Source organism: Pogoniulus pusillus, chromosome 31 (genome assembly GCF_015220805.1).
Source record: "Pogoniulus pusillus isolate bPogPus1 chromosome 31, bPogPus1.pri, whole genome shotgun sequence".
Taxonomy (NCBI): domain Eukaryota; kingdom Metazoa; phylum Chordata; class Aves; order Piciformes; family Lybiidae; genus Pogoniulus; species Pogoniulus pusillus.
In genome coordinates, this window is record NC_087294.1 from 4,898,733 (window position 1) to 4,917,143 (window position 18,411).

The following is an 18,411-nucleotide window of genomic DNA, read 5'->3' on the forward strand; positions in this document are numbered from 1 at the left end:
CCATTCCAATGCCAATCACTCTCTCTGTGAAGAACTTCCTCCTAATATGTAACCTATACCTCCCCTGGCACAACTTGGGACTGTGTCCCCTTGTTCTATTGCTGGTTGCCTGGGAGAAGAGGCCACCCCCCACCTGGCTACAGTGTCCTCCATCCATTATTTTTCTGTATTTTTAGCCATGAAAAAAAAAGTCAAAGAATTTTAAATCTGGTTTATCTGGAGTGTTTTGGTCATTCTGCTCCCCCCTCTCCCTCCCATCCTTGGGACATCTAACAAAGATGTATCTGGTCTCTGAACTCATCTATGATGGTGATGCATAGGTGGATGTGTTACTCTTTGTTTTAAAGCTTGAGCTTCATTTACCCTGAGCTTATTATACACAGACCAAAAGCGGAAGCTGCAAAATGGTCCTGATTTATACGATCTCTAATATAATTTTGTCAGCTAAAGAGCATTAGGCTGATGTACTTTCAATTTAATGTAGCCTAAATTACAGGGAATTTAAAATCTGGTGCTTTTTTTCCTCTGGTGGGAAGATAGTTGAGTGTGGCTGCTCAAACCTGAGGAGCTGGCTACACAGTTACTGCATATGTCTTACTTCTAACATCAGTGGACCTTTCCTAATGGTGCTCATCAGTGATTTGCTAGAGAAAAGGATAACTGTTTTGTTCTGGGCATTTTGGTCTTAGAGTGACACAGTGTGTTGTTTTTAACTAGAATAGTTGTCCATCCTTATAATGGTGGTTTTATTTGTATGGAAACTAGAGCATAACAAAATCTTTCTTCTTATAAAGGAAGATGATGAAAGAGCTACTTTATACTTTGTTCATCCTTACCAACATTCAGTTGATCTGTTTTTTTAAGTGAATTTGGGCTTGTCCCTGTGCTACTAGGAAATACATATGAGCAATTGAACAGAAGTATCTTGCAGGAATGTTTAAGGACAGGAAGACCTTAAACAAGAGACAATGGTAATAATGTACATGATATAAAAGAGTTTACTCCACTGGAAGTGAGCATGGCATAACACTAAAGAAGATTTTGCTATGGAAGCAGTTATCTTTTCTGTGAAGGAGCTTTTGAGGCTTGAGCATCCTTATGAGTCAAAACACATTGTACTTCTCAGCAGTGTCACTTCTTTGTCCATTTTGCTTCCAAGGACATAGTGTGTGAATATCTCATGCCAGCGGTTGGTTGACTTTAATCCTTTGTTCTTTTCATGCCAATTCTCTCACCTTCAGATTATACCCTGCTGTTTTCTGTAACAGCTCCTGAAGGAATAGTTAAGAAATTTGTATTTGAATACTGAGAACAGGTTGCCAGATCCAAACATCTACATTAGGTTCCTATCTCCTGTAATTTTTGTTTCTTGCATGTAACTTCCAGTTCTGAAAAGTGACCCATCAGAGGTCCTCAGCTGCCCAAACATATTTGAGTACACCTTGGATACAACTAGTTCCTGTTGTGGGTTGTTTGGTTGGTTTTGGTGTGGTTTTTGTTTTGTTTTGTTTTGTTATTAATGTCCTCTACAATTGTAGTTCTTTCAATTAAATATGGTGATTCCAAAATGAAAAGAGTAATTCCTTTGGAACCAGCCCCGTGAGCAGCTTCACTTGTAGGATCATAATGCTTCTGGTTTGGTTCCTGTGAGGGATATTAGGGATGCTTTCCTGTAAGGTAGGTGACCAGATGTCATGTTTCTTATTCTCTGGGGAAAAAAAAAGTTCTGTGGCAAATCCTTGAATTAAAAGATTTTGGGGGTGTATTTCTTAAAATTAAGTGTATGACTTGCAGAACATAAGGAGACTTGTAAAGCTTTGGAGCCTTTTGGAGTCCTCATCTTGGCAGTTTACTATCAAGGCTCCTAAATGTATTCAGTGAGATGTTGTCAGTTTAGGTAGTTTTAAGGTGACATCTTACTCACTCTAAGTGCATTTCCTCCTCAAAGTAGCCATCAAAGCAAAATTTTCTTACAGTTGCCTATTTGCCAGAATCATCCCCTAGTGCTTTTATACATCAGACTGCTTTGCATTGGGTATTGGATGCCAGCTGTATGATACCTTTCAAAAATAGATACATGTTAAAAATAGGCTGTGAAGCAAATAGACAAAACTTGTCAGGGAGTGTCAGTGCTCTTCCTGATGGGTGAGCAACCACACTGTTACTTGCAGAGGATGTATGTGAGCACTAGGTGGGCATTCACCTCCCTGGTGCTTATTCAAAGGGTTATTGTTGGCAAAGTGCACTGCTCCTACCTGTCCTTTTCTTGTTCTGCAGCTGAGCAGATGATCTTGAGTCTTCGTCAGCCCAGTGTGTGTTCTGAGCATGGTGAAAACTAATACCAAAGAGAAAAGGGAAGAAAATTAGAACAAGCATATTGAGCAGAATGGCACAGGACTTCTTAATGTATCTCTGCACTGCACTTAACTTATCTGGGGTGTTTGAGTGAGAGATGTAGTTGCTTTGGAGCAGTTACACATGGAGGAGGCACAGAGTCTGTGGTCAGAAGAAGGTACAGAGTTAAACCTGAACCTTTCAGGTTTGTTAAGATCAGCACCTTCTTGCTGGTCCAGCCTTACTTCTGATTTCAGTTAGCACAAGGTGCCCAGCTGACACAGATGTAACACTTAACTTATTGGTAATGTTACACCATTAAATTGGATTTCCAGATGTTTTAGGTTGTTCTAAAGTTACTCAAATTTGGTCTATGCATGGTGGGTTTTCTATTTTTAAACCCCCCCAGTTAATAAGTTATGTGGTGTCTCTCCACAAGAATGTTCTTGTATTTGTTTAAATACTTCTTATAGACACTGCAGCTCTGTTTCAAAAAGCAAGATGACAGCTGCTGGCAGAATGAAGTGTCAGACCTCTAATGTATGAATGGCAGTGTAAAGTACTGCCTGAGGAAGTGGCCAGACACCCCAGGGGCTGTGAGCAGCTGCTGTGCCATCAGCACAGATCAGCAATGGCTGCAGCTTTTCCCACTGCAGGGACGAGGGTTGTAAAGACATCCATCCCTGGGATATCTGAAGGCTGCTTCAGTCCTTCCAAGAAGATAGTTAACTTTCTTATTATTTAAACTAAAGAAATATGAAGAATTTGAATGGTGTTTTCTATCTCTTAAAAACTCATTTGTCTTTCACTTACCTACTATATAACATGCAGCTCCTGTTGTGAGTTGGAAGTTTTTTCAAGAAATGTAGACACTATTGTCAATTGCTGGGTTGTACGAGGAGAGGCTGGGGGAGCTGGGATTGGTTAGCCTGGAGAAGAGGAGGCTCAGGGGAGACCTTATTGCTGTCTACAACTATCTGAGGGGAGGTTGTGGCCAGGAGGAGGTTGCTCTCTTCTCTCAGGTGGCCAGCACCAGAACAAGAGGACACAGCCTCAAGCTGTGCCAGGGGAAATTTAGGCTGGAGGTGAGGAGAAAGTTCTTCACTGAGAGAGTCATTGGACACTGGAATGGGCTGCCCAGGGAGGTGGTGGAGTCGCCGTCCCTGGAGCTGTTCAAGGCAGGATTGGACGTGGCACTTGGTGCCATGGTCTAGCCTTGAGCTCTGTGGTAAAGGGTTGGACTTGATGATCTGTGAGGTCTCTTCCAACCTTGGTGATACTGTGTGATACTCTGTGTGTTGTTAGTAGTTTCCTCTGAATAATAATTTCTTGATGGGTATCATACCTTGGAAACTGGCAGCTCCATATGCTAAGAAAGCACTTCTAACTGATTGCAAAATGTCAAAGGAAACAAAAGTCAAAGCTCCACGGGTGTGGAAGAGATGGAGAGTGTATTGTTACAGAATGCAGCGTAAAAAAAAGTAGGATAGGGAGATGGGTGTGATGTTCCAAGAGAGGCAAAGTAGCTGTCTACACTGTCTGCTAGTTTGTTAGGTTTTTTGGCTGTTGTTGTTGGGGGGGGTTGTTCTTTTTGTTTTGGTTTGGTTTTGTTTAGTGTTATTAGTAGGAAGAATATTTATGTGACGCCCTTTTGCTATGCGGTCGGGTAGAGAATTATCCTGACAATGCTGTTGTGGCAAGAAATGAAGCTCAGAGGTAAAGGTGAAAGTAAGAACAATTGCAAACCGTACATTTGCAGCACGAGAAATTAGGAGAGAGAAACATGAACAGTCTTTATTGTAAAAATACAAATATTTTTAAAGTAGTCAAACTTTATGTTGAATTGAACTGAACCAATCACTGTAGATAAACTATATTGAAAGACTTATTCTGGGCCCCTGTTGTAACTTTCAAATTACATTTTAACTATAAGAATCTGCTTTAGGTGACTAAATTCAGGTCAACAAATGTACAGCATTGGCAGAGTTTCCTCAAGGATTTGATAGGAATGTGTGTTCATGTACACAGCCATGTTATTTATATGTAGAGCATAAACAAATTATATGTGTTTATATTTATGTATACTATTAGCAAGTAAAGGTAGTTAATGGTTTCTCCAATCCCTTTAATTTTATGTTTCGTTTCTATTCCCCACTGTTCCCTTTTCTTTCATTTATCTCCATCTTTGTTGCCATTAATAAACCATGACTGAAGATCAGTTTACCTACCTGAAGGGACACTGCAGACAGGTGAGGGTTGGCCTCTTCTCCCAGACAAAAAAGAACAACAGAACAAGGGGACATGGTCTCAAGTTGTGCCAGGGAAAGTCTAGGCTGGGTGTTAGGAGGAAGTTCTTCACAGAGAGAGTGATTGGCATTGGAATGAGCTGCCCAGGGAGGTGGTGGAGTCACCATCCCTGGAGGTGTTCAAGAAAAGCCTGGATGAGGCACTCGGTGCGATGGTCTGGTTGACTGACTAGGGCTGGGTGCTAGGTTGGACTGGATGATGTTGGAGGTCTCTTCCAACCTGGTTGATTCTATGATTGCATAACAAGATCACTCACTACAGTGAATAAGTGATGCTCAGTGATCCTAAGTATGATTGTCGAGGTCCCTCTTTCCAGTGCATTGTTTCAAGCCTTTTATGTTCCTAAAGACCTTGAGTACTTTCTGAGAGCAGAGAATTGGAAGAAGCCTTCAGACTGAGCCTTGTACTCTGCTACTGTATGCAATGGCATAATCTCCTTTATTATTTTTTCTGTTTCTGGCCTAGGGAAAGTTAGAGTTTTTGCTGTTGCTGCTTGGAAGTTAGATTCATGTTAGCACTTTCAGTAGCATTAGAAATGTAGTATGATTTAGTAGGAGAAAAAAAAAGGGCCAGCAATTGCACAGAATGTATTGTAGATGCTCAGTGCTGTTATACTGTGTCAAATCCTTTGCACCCTGTAAAGCTGTCCAGTTCTGTGGTGTTTTTTAAAGATAGCTGACAGCAGTGAAGCTCTCAAATGAAACTGGAGAGAAAATACAGAATTACATTTGGAGAGAGATACAGAGAAGACATTACAAAGCAATTACCGCATCTCTGGCAAACCCCCTTGAATTTTCCCCCAACCCAAAAACTAGATCTATAATCTCCAGTGCTCCAATCCTCCCCCCCACACCAAATGCCTCTGCCATCCAAGAGGCTGAAACACAAGACTCTGGAGGCCCCAAAACAGGCCTGCTGCTTACATGTTCTTCCCAATAAAGTGGCTTCTGCCAGACACAGGGCAGGAGGAGGAGGAAAGGAGAGCGAGCTGGCCTCGCTGGAGGTTTGTAAGGAGATAGCACAATTATGGGATTGAATAACAATCTTCTAGTCCCAAGAGGGTTTTTTTAATCCTATAGTTCTCAACCTGGGACAAGTTCACTTGTAGTTTCAGAATTGCTCGTACCAGATAAAGTAGTGTGGCTCTGAAGGCATAGCAAAGTGTGCTGTGATCAAGTATTTGCTGTCAAGTATTCTTTATTGCTGCAAGCAGATCTCTGTAGTGTTCATGAACACGAGTGCTGGAGAAGACCTCAGTCATTAGAATTTATGCCTGGGTGGAGGATCAGAGATGGGAAAAAAGACTCACTGTGACTCACTACAGTGTATCATTAATAAAATCTGTCTCTATTTGGTGAGGAACTCTAGGAACTAATTCCCTAGTTATTTACCTGTTTATTTTTTCTAGACATCTGTCCCTTGCCTCTAAGGCAGTTACATACCATATGTTTTAGGAACTACAGAGGTAAGATTTCAGTAATGGCTGTTGTATGCTATTCCAGATGAAGGACTTTTGTTCTTGGAAGGTTGTATTCTTAGTAATCTTCAAAACCTGTAATAAAATTAGGAATAACAGAAGAATGCTTTGCAGTTTAACAGTCTTATATTGTGTTAGAAAATGTGAGAAAGGCAATCAAAGGAGCTTGGAGAAAATACAAGACCCAGACTCAGAGCTCACTGGACTTCATGGAAGGCATCTTCTTTGGGAGCCCATACATTGGCATTTACATTGTAACTAATGGCCAGGACTTCCTGGAAGTTTTGTTCATGGGAGATCATTTCCTGTGCAAGATAGAAGTTTAGAAGCTGACTGATATCTGTAATACAAATGTATTTATTTTTTTAGCAGAACAAACATAATTTGCCATTTTTATAGTATTTAAAGAACATAACTGACAAACCAACCAAAATAATTAGGCTATATGCAAAGACCTTGTGGATCATAGATAGATCACAAAACAACTTTCCTTGGCACACCAACATTTTTGCCTTTTCAGTACAAAATAAAACCAGTTCAGTTCTTCAGTACTTGTGCAAAGAAGCTAAGTAGGAAGCAGAGCACCATAAAGGTAGAAGTAAAAATGGATCCCCTGTGAGCTGAAGCTGTTAGTGAAAGTAATGATATCTTGGCTTTTTTATGGGTTAGCAATAAAACTCCTCTTTGCAGAGGGGTAATTCAAGCTTATGCCTTATTTAAGTGTACTATCAGTGGGGCGTGTTTTCACATGCTTTACATTTTAGCCAACATAAGAACCAAAACTCAATATTTAGGAAAATCCTTCTTTCCTTCTTTGCTTCTCTTCAGTATCTAAAATGAAATTGAAAACACACACAGCAGCTGTGTGGAATCAGCACTTGTAGTCATATTTTAAGTGTAAATGGTGGGAGCATCTTGTAAATGACTTCAGAAAACAACATTTGCTCTGTTTAAAGAAGGTGAATTTTCAAATTACAAATTTACTTTGTTCTGAGACTGTTAAAAAGTGTGTAAAATCATTGTCTTACTTTCATTATAAAGAAGCAAGCTTAATTTGTGAGTTAGAACTTGTGTCTGATTGGGATGGAGAGAAGGAGGCTATAGTTAATATTGTTTACATTCAAGTGTGCCCATGAGTGTTCTATCACATGCAAAGAAAAGATGAGTTGTGCAGAATTTCAGTCATAAATTACCAAATTTTAACAAGATTCCCATTTAAAACAGAAGAGAAAAACCTCCACGTGAAGGTAACCTCTATCACTTTGCCCCAACTTGTATTACTAAGTCAACTGGTAAGTCTAATCTATAGAACTATGTGCTCATCTCAAATCTTTGCCATACAGAACTGAGCAGTTTTAAGACAGGTAGTAGCATCTTTGGTGGTGTCAGCTAAAATATGTTATTTGAACATTTAGTTTTGTCTTTTGTCCTAAATGTTCTCTAGCAATTTATTCTGTATAGTCTATGAAATGTACCATGTGAGCAGTGTCTAAGCATTAAAGGTCAGCTTTTTAGTGTTGGCAAATAACCTTCCAGTTATGAATAGTCATCATTAGCCTTAGTGACTCCCAGCCATTAAAGATGAAGATTTTGTCAGTGTTATCTTGGGGATTTTTGTCACTACTTTCCTTATACTGATAGGGATTAATGGCAAATACAGTTAAGTTGTAGCTGCATTTTGCCTCAGGGTGAGTGAAGCAATGGCTCTGTGCATGGAAGTTACACTAAAAAGAATGCTAATTTTTCACAAACTACTGTATTTGTGTTCTGATGGAAGATTCAGAGCAAATTCTCTACAAAGGATCAATTTGTATTACTATGATGAAATATTTTATTTACTGCTCTTCCAATAAAAGAGCAGTTTTAAAAAGGCAATGTAAATCCATTTAGTGGCCTGGTGCTTTCTACCTAACTGGAGGCAGGGTTAGCCATTTGGAGTGCAGCTGTAAGGGTATAATCAAGTAGAATCAAATGTTCATCTGCAAAATCTCAAATGAGGTTCTTTTCAGCTGCTTAACAGCAGAGAGGTGGTTTGTCATACTCACTTCTTCTCATAATCTTCACGTATGCATGAAGAAACAGTTTTCTTGTGGTTGTTTAATCATTCCAAGGTTGATGCTTGAGCTTGGCAAGCTCCCTTGATATACCTATTCTGAAGTTCCAATCTTTAATACTAAGTAAGTTCCAGGCTTTAATACTGAGTAAATGTAACTCTTGCAAAATAAGTGTAAAGTCATCCTTCTTCATCTCTCAAGTATAGATTTCACATGTGCATATTTGTATCCCAATTCTGAAAATTACTGCTGATTTCATTGTGAAGTGTGAAGAGTCTGTCTACTCAGCTCATTCACTGCGTTCTTCAGGAGGATCAGTCCTTCTCTGTAAGCAGTCAAATATGCTCTAGGAAAATCTTCTCTTTCTCTCTCTTTGAGATGATTAATTATCTATTTAAACTATGACACCAAGCTGGGGGCAGATGTGGCTGGGTTGGAGGGCAGAAGGGCTCTGCAGCAGGACCTTGACCGCCTGGACAGATGGGCAGAGTCCAAGGGGATGGTGTTCAATAGCTCCAAGTGCAGGGTGCTGCACTTTGGCCACAGCAACCCCTTGCAGAGATACAGGCTGGGGTCAGAGTGGCTGAGAGCAGCCAGACAGAAAGGGATCTGGGGGTGCTGATTGATACCTGCCTGAACATGAGCCAGCAGTGTGCCCAGGTGGCCAAGAGAGCCAATGGCATACTGGCCTGCATCAGGAATGGTGTGGCCAGCAGGAGCAGGGAGGTCATTCTGCCCCTGTACTCTGCACTGGTTAGACCACACCTTGAGTACTGTGTTCAGTTCTAGGCCCCCCAGTTTAGGAGGGACACTGAGATGCTTGAGCGTGTCCAGAGAAGGGCAACGAGGCTGAGGAGAGGCCTTGAGCACAGCCCTACGAGGAGAGGCTGAGGGAGCTGGGATTGGTTAGCCTGGAGAAGAGGAGGCTCAGGGGAGACCTTATTGCTGTCTACAACTACCTGAGGGGTGGTTGTGGCCAGGAGGAGGTTGCTCTCTTCTCTCAGGTGGCCAGCACCAGAACAAGAGGACACAGCCTCAGGCTGTGCCAGGGGAAATTTAGGCTTGAGGTGAGGAGAAAGTTCTTCCCTGAGAGAGTCATTGGACACTGGAATGGGCTGCCCGGGGAGGTGGTGGAGTCGTCGTCCCTGGGGCTGTTGAAGGCAGGATTGGACGTGGCACTTGGTGCCATGGTCTAGCCTTGAGCTCTGTGGTAAAGGGTTGGACTTGATGATCTATGAGGTCTCTTCCAACCTTGGTGATACTGTGAAACTTATGTAGGGGTATCATTAGATCTGGATCTCTACTTGGCAGTTAAAATAAAACTCCACTTAATGTTTAATACATTTCCTTTGTTTACGCCACGTCTCAGTAATATAACTGAGGGGAATCTCCTTGTTTATGAACATAAGCATCTCATTTATAGCTCCATTTTTATGAAAGAGAACAAATTTGAAAACAAGTTTTTACAAAAAAGTCACCAAGAGAAGGTCAGTGGTTTCACTGATAATTTCTGCCTCAAGTGCTAGGATGACGTGGGGCTTTTTCAGTTCTTTTTTAGAATAATTTGGAATTATCACTTTTTTTTGTGTATGTGTGTCATTACTGAGAGGAACATTCAAGTTCAATCCAATAGTGATGCATGCAGCTTCATTTGCAGTCAGGAAGAGTTCATAGAATCATAGAATCAACCAGTTGGAAGAGACCTCCAACATCATCCAGTCCAACCTAGCACCCAGCCCTAACCAATCAACCAGACCATGGCACCAAGTGCCTCATCCAGGCTTTTCTTGAAGACCCCCAGGGATGGTGCCTCCACCACCTCCCTGGGCAGCCCATTCCAATGGGAAATCACTCTCTCTGTGAAGAACTTTTTCCTAATATCCAGCCTATACCTACCCTGGCACAGTTGATGATTTGACATAGAGTCTGAGATAACAGTGGAGAAATAGTCTTGTAAAAGTGTTGGATGTTCTGCACAGGGCCTCCACTTTGCTGCCTCTGCCAAGAAATCCTAGGTTCCAATATGCAGAATGTTTTCGTTGAAAGCATGCAATACCTTCCAAAAGAGGCCTGACAGTGTGAGGTTGTGCATTTCCTGGCTGCCGTGACAAAATGATTCCAGCTGTTCTGGAGAGGTGCCTGTGCTGAACGCTGCTGATTTGCATGTTGTCTTTAGGATTTAAATGTGGCGTTAGTGCTTTTGCATTACTGTTTAAATTATTCTCGTGAAGTATTTGTTAGTGCAACACTCAGTTTGATAATGCTGTAACACTCAGTTTGATAATGCTGTTTCTGTTTTTAATCCATTAAGGTTGTGCTGGTGAGATGGAATGAACCATTCCAGAAATTAGCAACCTGCGATGCAGATGGAGGAATATTTGTTTGGATACAGTATGAAGGCAGATGGTCTGTGGAGCTCGTGAATGATCGTGGGGCACAGGTTGGTGTGTTTTCTCTGCAATCAAGAGTGATCCATCCCTGAGTTGCAAAATGAACAGGACAGTGAATGGTGCTATATACCTTTCAAAAAGCACAGGAAAAAATAAAACATTTCTTTACCCAAAGAGATAGGCAATAACTGTTACAAAGATGCTTCACAAGGGCAGTTCCTTTATCCAGTAGGTCATGACATGAGAGCTGCACCTGGGCAAATAGTTGCCCTGTCTAGTTCAGTGCAGTGCTTTTATTAACACAACAAAAAACTCCTACATGGCCTATATATCTGTTGTCTTGTCTTTGACATGTTAAGGTAAGCGACTTTACATGGAGCCATGATGGGACTCAAGCACTTATCTCCTATAGAGATGGATTTGTGCTGGTCGGTTCAGTCAGCGGACAGAGACACTGGTCTTCAGAAATAAACTTGGAGAGTCAGATCACCTGTGGCATATGGACTCCAGATGACCAACAGGTAATTGCTTTTGTAGTATTATTAATTATATTACTTTGATGTGCTATAAAATACACCTCTTGAAAAGTTAAGTTAAATGATTACTTTGTAAGAACAGTTTCCTTCAAAACTAGTGCTCCCACAAATAATTAAAATTCCATCATTTCCACAAGAAAAATATGATAATGTACGAGTTACCTGTCATCATTTTTCACCTTGATTCACTTGCAGTCTTATTCAAAGTTAGTTCTTTGAGGCAGGAACGTGTATGACTCCTAATTTGTTGATAAAATGCGTTTGAGGAAAGATACAGCCTGAACTTGTAAACCTCTGACTGGTCGTTTCTGTGTACATAGAATCATAGAAGCAACCAGGTTGGAAGAGACCTGTGCAGTCTGCAGTTGCAGCAAAACCAGTTCCAGTCAAAGACAGGATTATCAGACTGCCAGACTTCCCAGCTTTATTTTTTTCAGTGTTTGAGTCCACAACTTGCTGAACTTTGGGGAGAAAAAAATCCAACATTTAAAAAAGATCTTCTGAACTGTTCTTCTGATGAAGTCTGTGATATTTATTACATTACCATTTAGAGAGAGACTTTAGCTAGCCCACTGGTTTCATTTGCAGATTTTACAGTGGCCCTTTGCATTCACTGTTGAGCTTACTGGGGAAGTTTTTCCTTCCATGTGCTTGCTGTTGCTGTGGTTAATGTGTGTGTATAATACAGCACTGAAAGAAATGATGGGGATAGAATAAAGCATTGCAAGCACAACTGGATCATTTTCCTTCCTTCACATTACACCACCATGAAAAGGTGCTGGTTCAGAACTCAATGTGCCACTGACTTGAATTTACAATACTGTAAATCCATCCAAGATAGAGTTCTTTTGGGAATTGCTAGTGGAATAGAATAACACTAATAATATGCCTTTCTGCAACAGCATCTAATAATTTTGAGTGTGCTCTGCTAAGTATAATGGATTAATTATTGCAACACTGCTCTTTAAACCCAAGCAGTCTAACTGCCTCTTTTTGAATCTAGGGAAATGTAAATCTTGACAATGAATAATTTACTAAAGATGAAGAGGAAAAGCCAAGCAGCAGAAGTAGGAGTGTAAAGTCATATCTAACAGCTCTTGGTCCTGTGTTTTAAACATGAGGCTACCTCATTTGTGTGATACTCAGTTGCTGCTCCTGTGTTTGGTAATACCTTCACTGCGATTTTTCATTTGTGGTGACTGTCTTTAGTTCAATTTAGTCGATATGCTTGTAATTTCTAGTCTGGATGCTTCATAAGTGGTTATTACAGGAAACAAAGAGTTGTTTAGTGTCTGGTTCCAGCTGTGTGAAAATCACTGAAGTTGCAGACCCTGCTGCTGACAAACTCACTGAAATTGAGACCAAAACCAGCCATGAGATTGATATTACTCTGCACAGTTCTCCTAAGTATGGGGTTTGCATGTTGAGTGATGATGGATCTTCGTACTGTTCTCTGGAGCTGGGGGAACGAATTGATCTTCTAAACTGTATTTAGATGTATTTGCCTCTGGAGGCACAAGGAAATATAATTCACTGAAGTACTAGGCAAGAAACTATGTTCAGTTCAAACTAAAAACACCAAGTTTGAGGGAAAAGACATTGCATATATTACACACAAATAAGCACATAGGGTAAGTGGATACCCTTGCTAACTACGTCCTTAACTAATTTCTCTCCTAATTTGTATCTGTGTGAATGAGAACAGAGTATTGTTCTAGCTTAGAGTAACTCCAGCATCTTCCTTATTGCCTAAAGTAACCTACTTGCCAGTAAAATGAGTGAAAGATAGATGTCCACATTTAAATTTATATCTTCATACTATACTTTTTGTCACCCCTCTGGCACCCTGAAGATTACTATTGAAAATATTACTCTTCATGGTCCCATGACCTTTAACATAATTAAAGTGGAAAGTTAAATTTCCAAAGAGAATGTATTGTTTAGTATCAGTTTTCTGTTATCCTGATAAAAATGTATGCAATGTTCACCTTGCTTTTCAGTTTCTCTCAACCCTCTGCTGCATACATCCTCCTCTTTTCTTCAAGTCTCATCCTCTATCTTCTCTCATATCTGTCTGTTGAACACCTGTAGGTTATCACATCTATCACTCCACCAGTGCTCTGTGGCAGGTCTGCCAGAGGAACATGATTTCTTTTTCATGTGGAGACAAGAGATGGTTGGAGCTATGGTATTTCCAACCACCTTGTTTTGACAGAGCATGTGTCGTCTCTTGATTTCTGGCCTACCTGTACAGTAGGCTTGTAAGTAAAGCGCCTGAGGTAGTGACTGATGCCACCTGTGGTTGAAATTTCAGAGTTAACATTCCCCATAGTCTTTTGAGAGCCTAGAGATGGGATGAGAGATAGAGAGATGGACAGGGTGGAGTACAGTCCTGCTGCAACCAAGGATGTAGTTGTATCTTTTAACTGATTTGGTATCTACTTTGCTCTCATGACGTTGTTGGCTGGTTTTATTAATGCTAAATGCAACCATTTGGCATTTTCTTTTAGGAGCAGAGTGGTATCATACTTCTTGTGGCTCTGTTGCTTTTCAGGATTTCTTGAGCTCTCTTCATCTGTTGAGGACAAACCCACTGTGAATCATAGAGCAGCTGATACAATCTGGTTGACTGCAGTGCTTTCTTTCTCACACTCATGTGTCAACAGATAATCTTCTCATGAAGATCATCGACAGGTTTTTACTGTGGTTCACATCCAGGTGTTAAGTCTGGACTTTGAGCTGTGGTCTTCTTCAGCTAGTTCAATATGTGCACTCTTTGATTGTGATGCTGCATGTTTTTTGCAGAGGACTAGAAGTTAATTTTCTTGCTTTGCTGTCTGTCTGTAGTCATGCTCATTTAGGTATTTCCTGTTCCTAAGCACTATAACCAGAGCATCTGTCTGGCCAAGGCAGAGACCTCTTTTATACCAGCAGCCTCTTGAGGATAGTGGGCAAATACATACAATAGAAAGAATTTACAGAACTGGGTATCTTCAAGAGCGTTCCACAGAGTCACAGAATGTTAAGGGTTAGAAGGCACCTCTGGAATTCGCCCTAGGCCTATAGCAGCTTCACCTAGAGCAGGTTGCAGAGGATTGTGTCCAGGCAGGTTTTGAGGAAGACTCTGCAAGCTCTCTAGGCAGACTGTTCTAGTGCTCTGTCATATGTAAAGAAGTTTTTCCTTACGTTCGGATGGAACTTCCCATGTACCAGTTTGAGCCTGTTGCCCCTTGTCCTGTTGCTGGACACCACTGAAAAAACATTAGTTCTGTCCTCTTGACATTCACCCTTTAGGTATTTATAAGCATTGATAAGATCCCCTCTCAGTTTTCTCCAGGCTAGAGAGCCCCTTGTTCTGTTGCTGGTTGTCTGGGAGAAGAGACCAACCTCACCTGGCTACAACCTCTCTTCAGGTAGTTGTAGACAGCATTGAGGTCCCCCCTGAGCCTCCCCTTCTCCAGGCTAAACAACTCCAGCTCCCTCAGCCTCTCCTCATAGGAATTGTTTTTCCAGGCACCTCACCAGCTTTGTTGCCCTTCTCTAGATGCATTCCAGAATTACCTGTTCACAGTGGAAAGAGGCACAATGTCAGAGAACTAGGTGAAGACTGTAGAGGGGGATGGTTGTCCTCTTGTTTATAGCAATATCGTGTATCCCTGGACTGCACTGGGATTCTTTTTTTTGTTCCTGTCTCTGTGTGCAAGAAAGTAGTGAAAAAGAAATCCCTCTCCAATAGAGGGAAGCCTTGATGAAAATGAATGAGGCAAGCCTTGGTGAAAATGAATGAATATATTTTGGGCTGTTCAAGGCAAGATTGGACGTGGCACTTGGTGCCATGGTCTAGCCTTGAGCTCTGTGGTAAAGGGTTGGATTTGATGATCTGTGAGGTCTCTTCCAATCCTAATAATACTGTGATACTGTGAAAATGAATGAATATATTTTAATTACTGGATACCTCTATACTTGTTCCCTGCACCTCAGCTAGTGTAAATCATTAGACTTTTCTGACACCTCTAAGAGCCCATCTCCATTTCCCATCCTCTCACTCCTCACCCCCTCCTCTTTCCTGTTGTAAATTTTTATTTGTGGAGCTTCAGAGAGTGTCCAGGGACACTCTCTTTGGCTAGGACAGGACAGACTACAGGTACATGTGAATTTAGCCACTATGCTTCCTTCTGTTGGCTCTGAAAATGGGTATATGTCATGAGGTTTGCCACTTGAATCTGCTGACAAGTATTCGGTACAATTCTGACATCACATCAGCTGCACAATGAAATTGCTGGCTGGTGCAAAGCATCACAGGGCTTGTAGTTTGGACTGTGACAAAAGAGGCTTCCTGTTTTCAGTTGCTGCTTCCAGTTTTTGGGTTTGGGTTGTTGGTCTTGTCTGCTCTGCTGGCTGCAGGTTGGGGATGGGGGAGTCATTTTATTGCTGGCTTCTGCTGCTGTTGCTGCTTGGAAAAGAAAAGCAGCTCCATATTAGGAAGAGATACCATGTGCACTTCAGGATCTTACGAGACACTGGAAGAAAACGAGGAGACCAGTGGTGAGTGAAGCTGCTTTGTCTCAAAATACAGGGTGCAGGAGGTCTGTATGTTGATTGTTTTGTAAATCTTTTGTAGTTTGCAGTGGCTGTGCAGGAAGGCAGTTTCTATGCTGTTAGTCACTCCTGCTCCCATCATTTGCCATCCTTACTCCCACAACAACCACAGATGCTCCAGCATCTTTTTCCCTGACAGGCATGATGCAGGGGCATGTTTCAGCTCCTGCAGCTTGTCTGCAGCATCCTTCCTGCAGTGCTTCAGCATGGAGCCTGGGACCCTGAAAGAAGCTTCACATGAGGGAGGGAATGCTTATCACTCTCTGGGCCCAGTGGTGTAGTTGACTGGGATCTGTGTTCTAGTAAACCACTTGGTGACCTTGATAGGTTTGGTGCTGTGCTGTGCTGTGCCACAGGAGGAGGCAGAAGCTAATTAACAAGATGCATCATTACTGATGGCACTAGGCTTTCCATGAACTTGGGCAACTTGGTTTTAGTGTGGCCTTAGTCCTTGGCAGGAATTTTAACTAGTAAATCCATTATGGCAGAATCTTCTTTTGGATCCCCATTTTCATCAGTGGACTACAATGTGCAACTTTTCAGGGAAATAGTTCTTCTGAGCAAGTTTTAAGCTCAAAGCAGAGATAGTAGTCTTAACTATCTTCCAGAACATGGCTTAAAAATAAGGGATTTATAAAATTTTACAATGTTGCATCTGCTTAGGTCATGATGTAATTTTCTCAGCTTTGTCTTCTCTTGCCTTCTGCTCTGGAATGAAGAGTTTGTGCTTCCATTCACTATACCATTTTGCTTTTAATCTGATGCTGTCCTTACTATTGTGATAGTCACACTGATCAACTTTAATTATCTGGCTGCTTGGAAGAAAACCTTGGAAACAGCCTTCTAATGAGTTGACAGAATGATGAAAGGGAGCTACAAATAGGTATCTAGGGCAGCGTAAGGAAGGCAGATATTTACCTTCATTATTATGCATAAATGGAAGGAAGGATAAAATGAGGAATTTACAGCCTGTAAAATCTGACAGTGTAAGCAATGTTCTTTTGTCTTTATTAGAATAGTCCTTTCTCATATTAAGGATCTTTAAATGTTCAAGTAAATGAATCTTTAAAATGCCAGGGAATATCTGTATTTTTATAACTTAACACATAAAAACCTCTTTTTCTTTCTTTCCCCTTAGGAACTCTGTGTGCAGAGACTATCAAATGACCATACATACATGTTTACAATAACTAAGACCAGTCAAAATTTCACTGTAAGATACAGTCTTTGAGGGAGAACTGTAAAACTTATTTTCATTGATGGATGAATTACTCAGATTACTGAAGGAAAATGGCTAGAGGCTTTTTATAGCACTGAGAAGTGTCATTAATTAGCTAGGCAGCTTATCCAAGCTACAAGGACTGCAGACAATGGTTAAATCACATGTAGGGATTTTAGCATTGCATGCTGTATAATTGAGCAGTGCCATTAAAATGCAAACAAGAGGACAGGGGAAGGAGACTTCAGTTGTCTTTCAAGATAAATCTGCTTGTTATATAAAACAAACAGATAAACAAAACCCATCACAGCTTAACTCTCTTTAATATTTTGAGTTATTTTTAGAAGCCTTTCAAACCTTTGTGGCAGACTTGCTATTAAAATTAATGATTTCTGCCTGCTTGTGCTCTGAGACTTCTGTGAACGTTTGCTGTCCTATTGCATCTTTTTATAGACAAAATATGTGGGCTTTTTATATATACTTAAAATGTTTAAATGTTTTTGTAGGGACTTTGTATGCTTGCTTTATATATTTATACATGCTGGAAGGCAGTAACACTTTGTTTTTCTTCCCTGTTTGTGACTTGACTTTTATGATGGCACATAATAGTGACAGATTTTGTGTGAAAAAGTTAGGTGAATTTTAAGTGCTACTTATCCTTTCTTTCTCCCTACTCCTTTGATTTCTTTCTTTTAAAGCTGCATTATACAGCTATTTCTGAAATAAAAGATTTCTTTTTTGTTTTCTCCCTGGTGTCTGTGCATAGGTTCAGTAGCATTGTCTTTCTTTTTCCTTTTTGTCTTCAGTAGGTTTCATGCATCCTTCTGCTGAGAATACAGCTTCCAAGAAGAGAAGGGTTGAATATCTTGGTGTGTTGTGCTTTTTTTCAGTTGTGCTCTCCTTCTCTTGCTAGAAGTAGCTACACTGTAGATTTCATTACTCAGATGAGAACTTTGTAGGCTTTACCATGAGTTTTGGGCAGATTAGACAACAACAATGTTCTCCTTGGAGCCTCTAGAGTTCATCAGGAGCCATGGCATCTCTTTATGACTTTATTCCAGGCAAGTTTTTGCCTACCAGAAACCCTTGTCAGTATTGCAGAGTTATCAAGCAAGTAATTGAAGGAGCAGGGCAAAAAGGTGAAGCTTCAGCCTACTTTCTTCTTCCTACTCAGTTCATTTGTGCCTTGCCTAATCTTTCTCTTGATGCTTTTTATCCAGCCTGCAGTGCCAGGATGCTGAGAGCTGATGAGGTGGTGTAATTTCTTCTAGTCACAGAGGCTGTAACAATGGGGGCATTTAATGGTCTGACAGCATCATGGCTTGTGTTCTCTTAGTAGCTTTTGTAGTGTTTCATCCCAGCACTGTTTGAGATGAGTCTAGCAAATAGTCTTTTCCAATAAAGGAGAAATACAACTATTTTAATGTTTGCTCATCTTTGTAGCAGGGTCTTTGATGTTTGTTACTGAGGAAAAGCGAACAGCTGAATAAATATC

General features: G+C 40.9%; 1 protein-coding gene across 12 annotated transcripts in view; it reads left to right on the forward strand.

Moving 5' to 3' along the window:
* The window catches only part of TULP4 (TUB like protein 4), a 171,008-nt gene that overhangs the window by 94,768 nt on the left and 57,829 nt on the right, over nucleotides 1–18,411 (forward strand). For all 12 annotated transcript variants that reach the window (XR_010308009.1, XR_010308011.1, XR_010308016.1 and 9 more), the window contains 2 exons: nucleotides 10,484–10,612; nucleotides 10,922–11,083. Coding sequence is in view for 1 of the 12 variants with exons in the window: in XM_064169458.1 (XP_064025528.1) it covers nucleotides 10,484–10,612; nucleotides 10,922–11,083 (291 nt within the window). In the remaining 11 variants the exon portion in view is untranslated. The remainder of the gene's footprint in view (nucleotides 1–10,483; nucleotides 10,613–10,921; nucleotides 11,084–18,411) is intronic.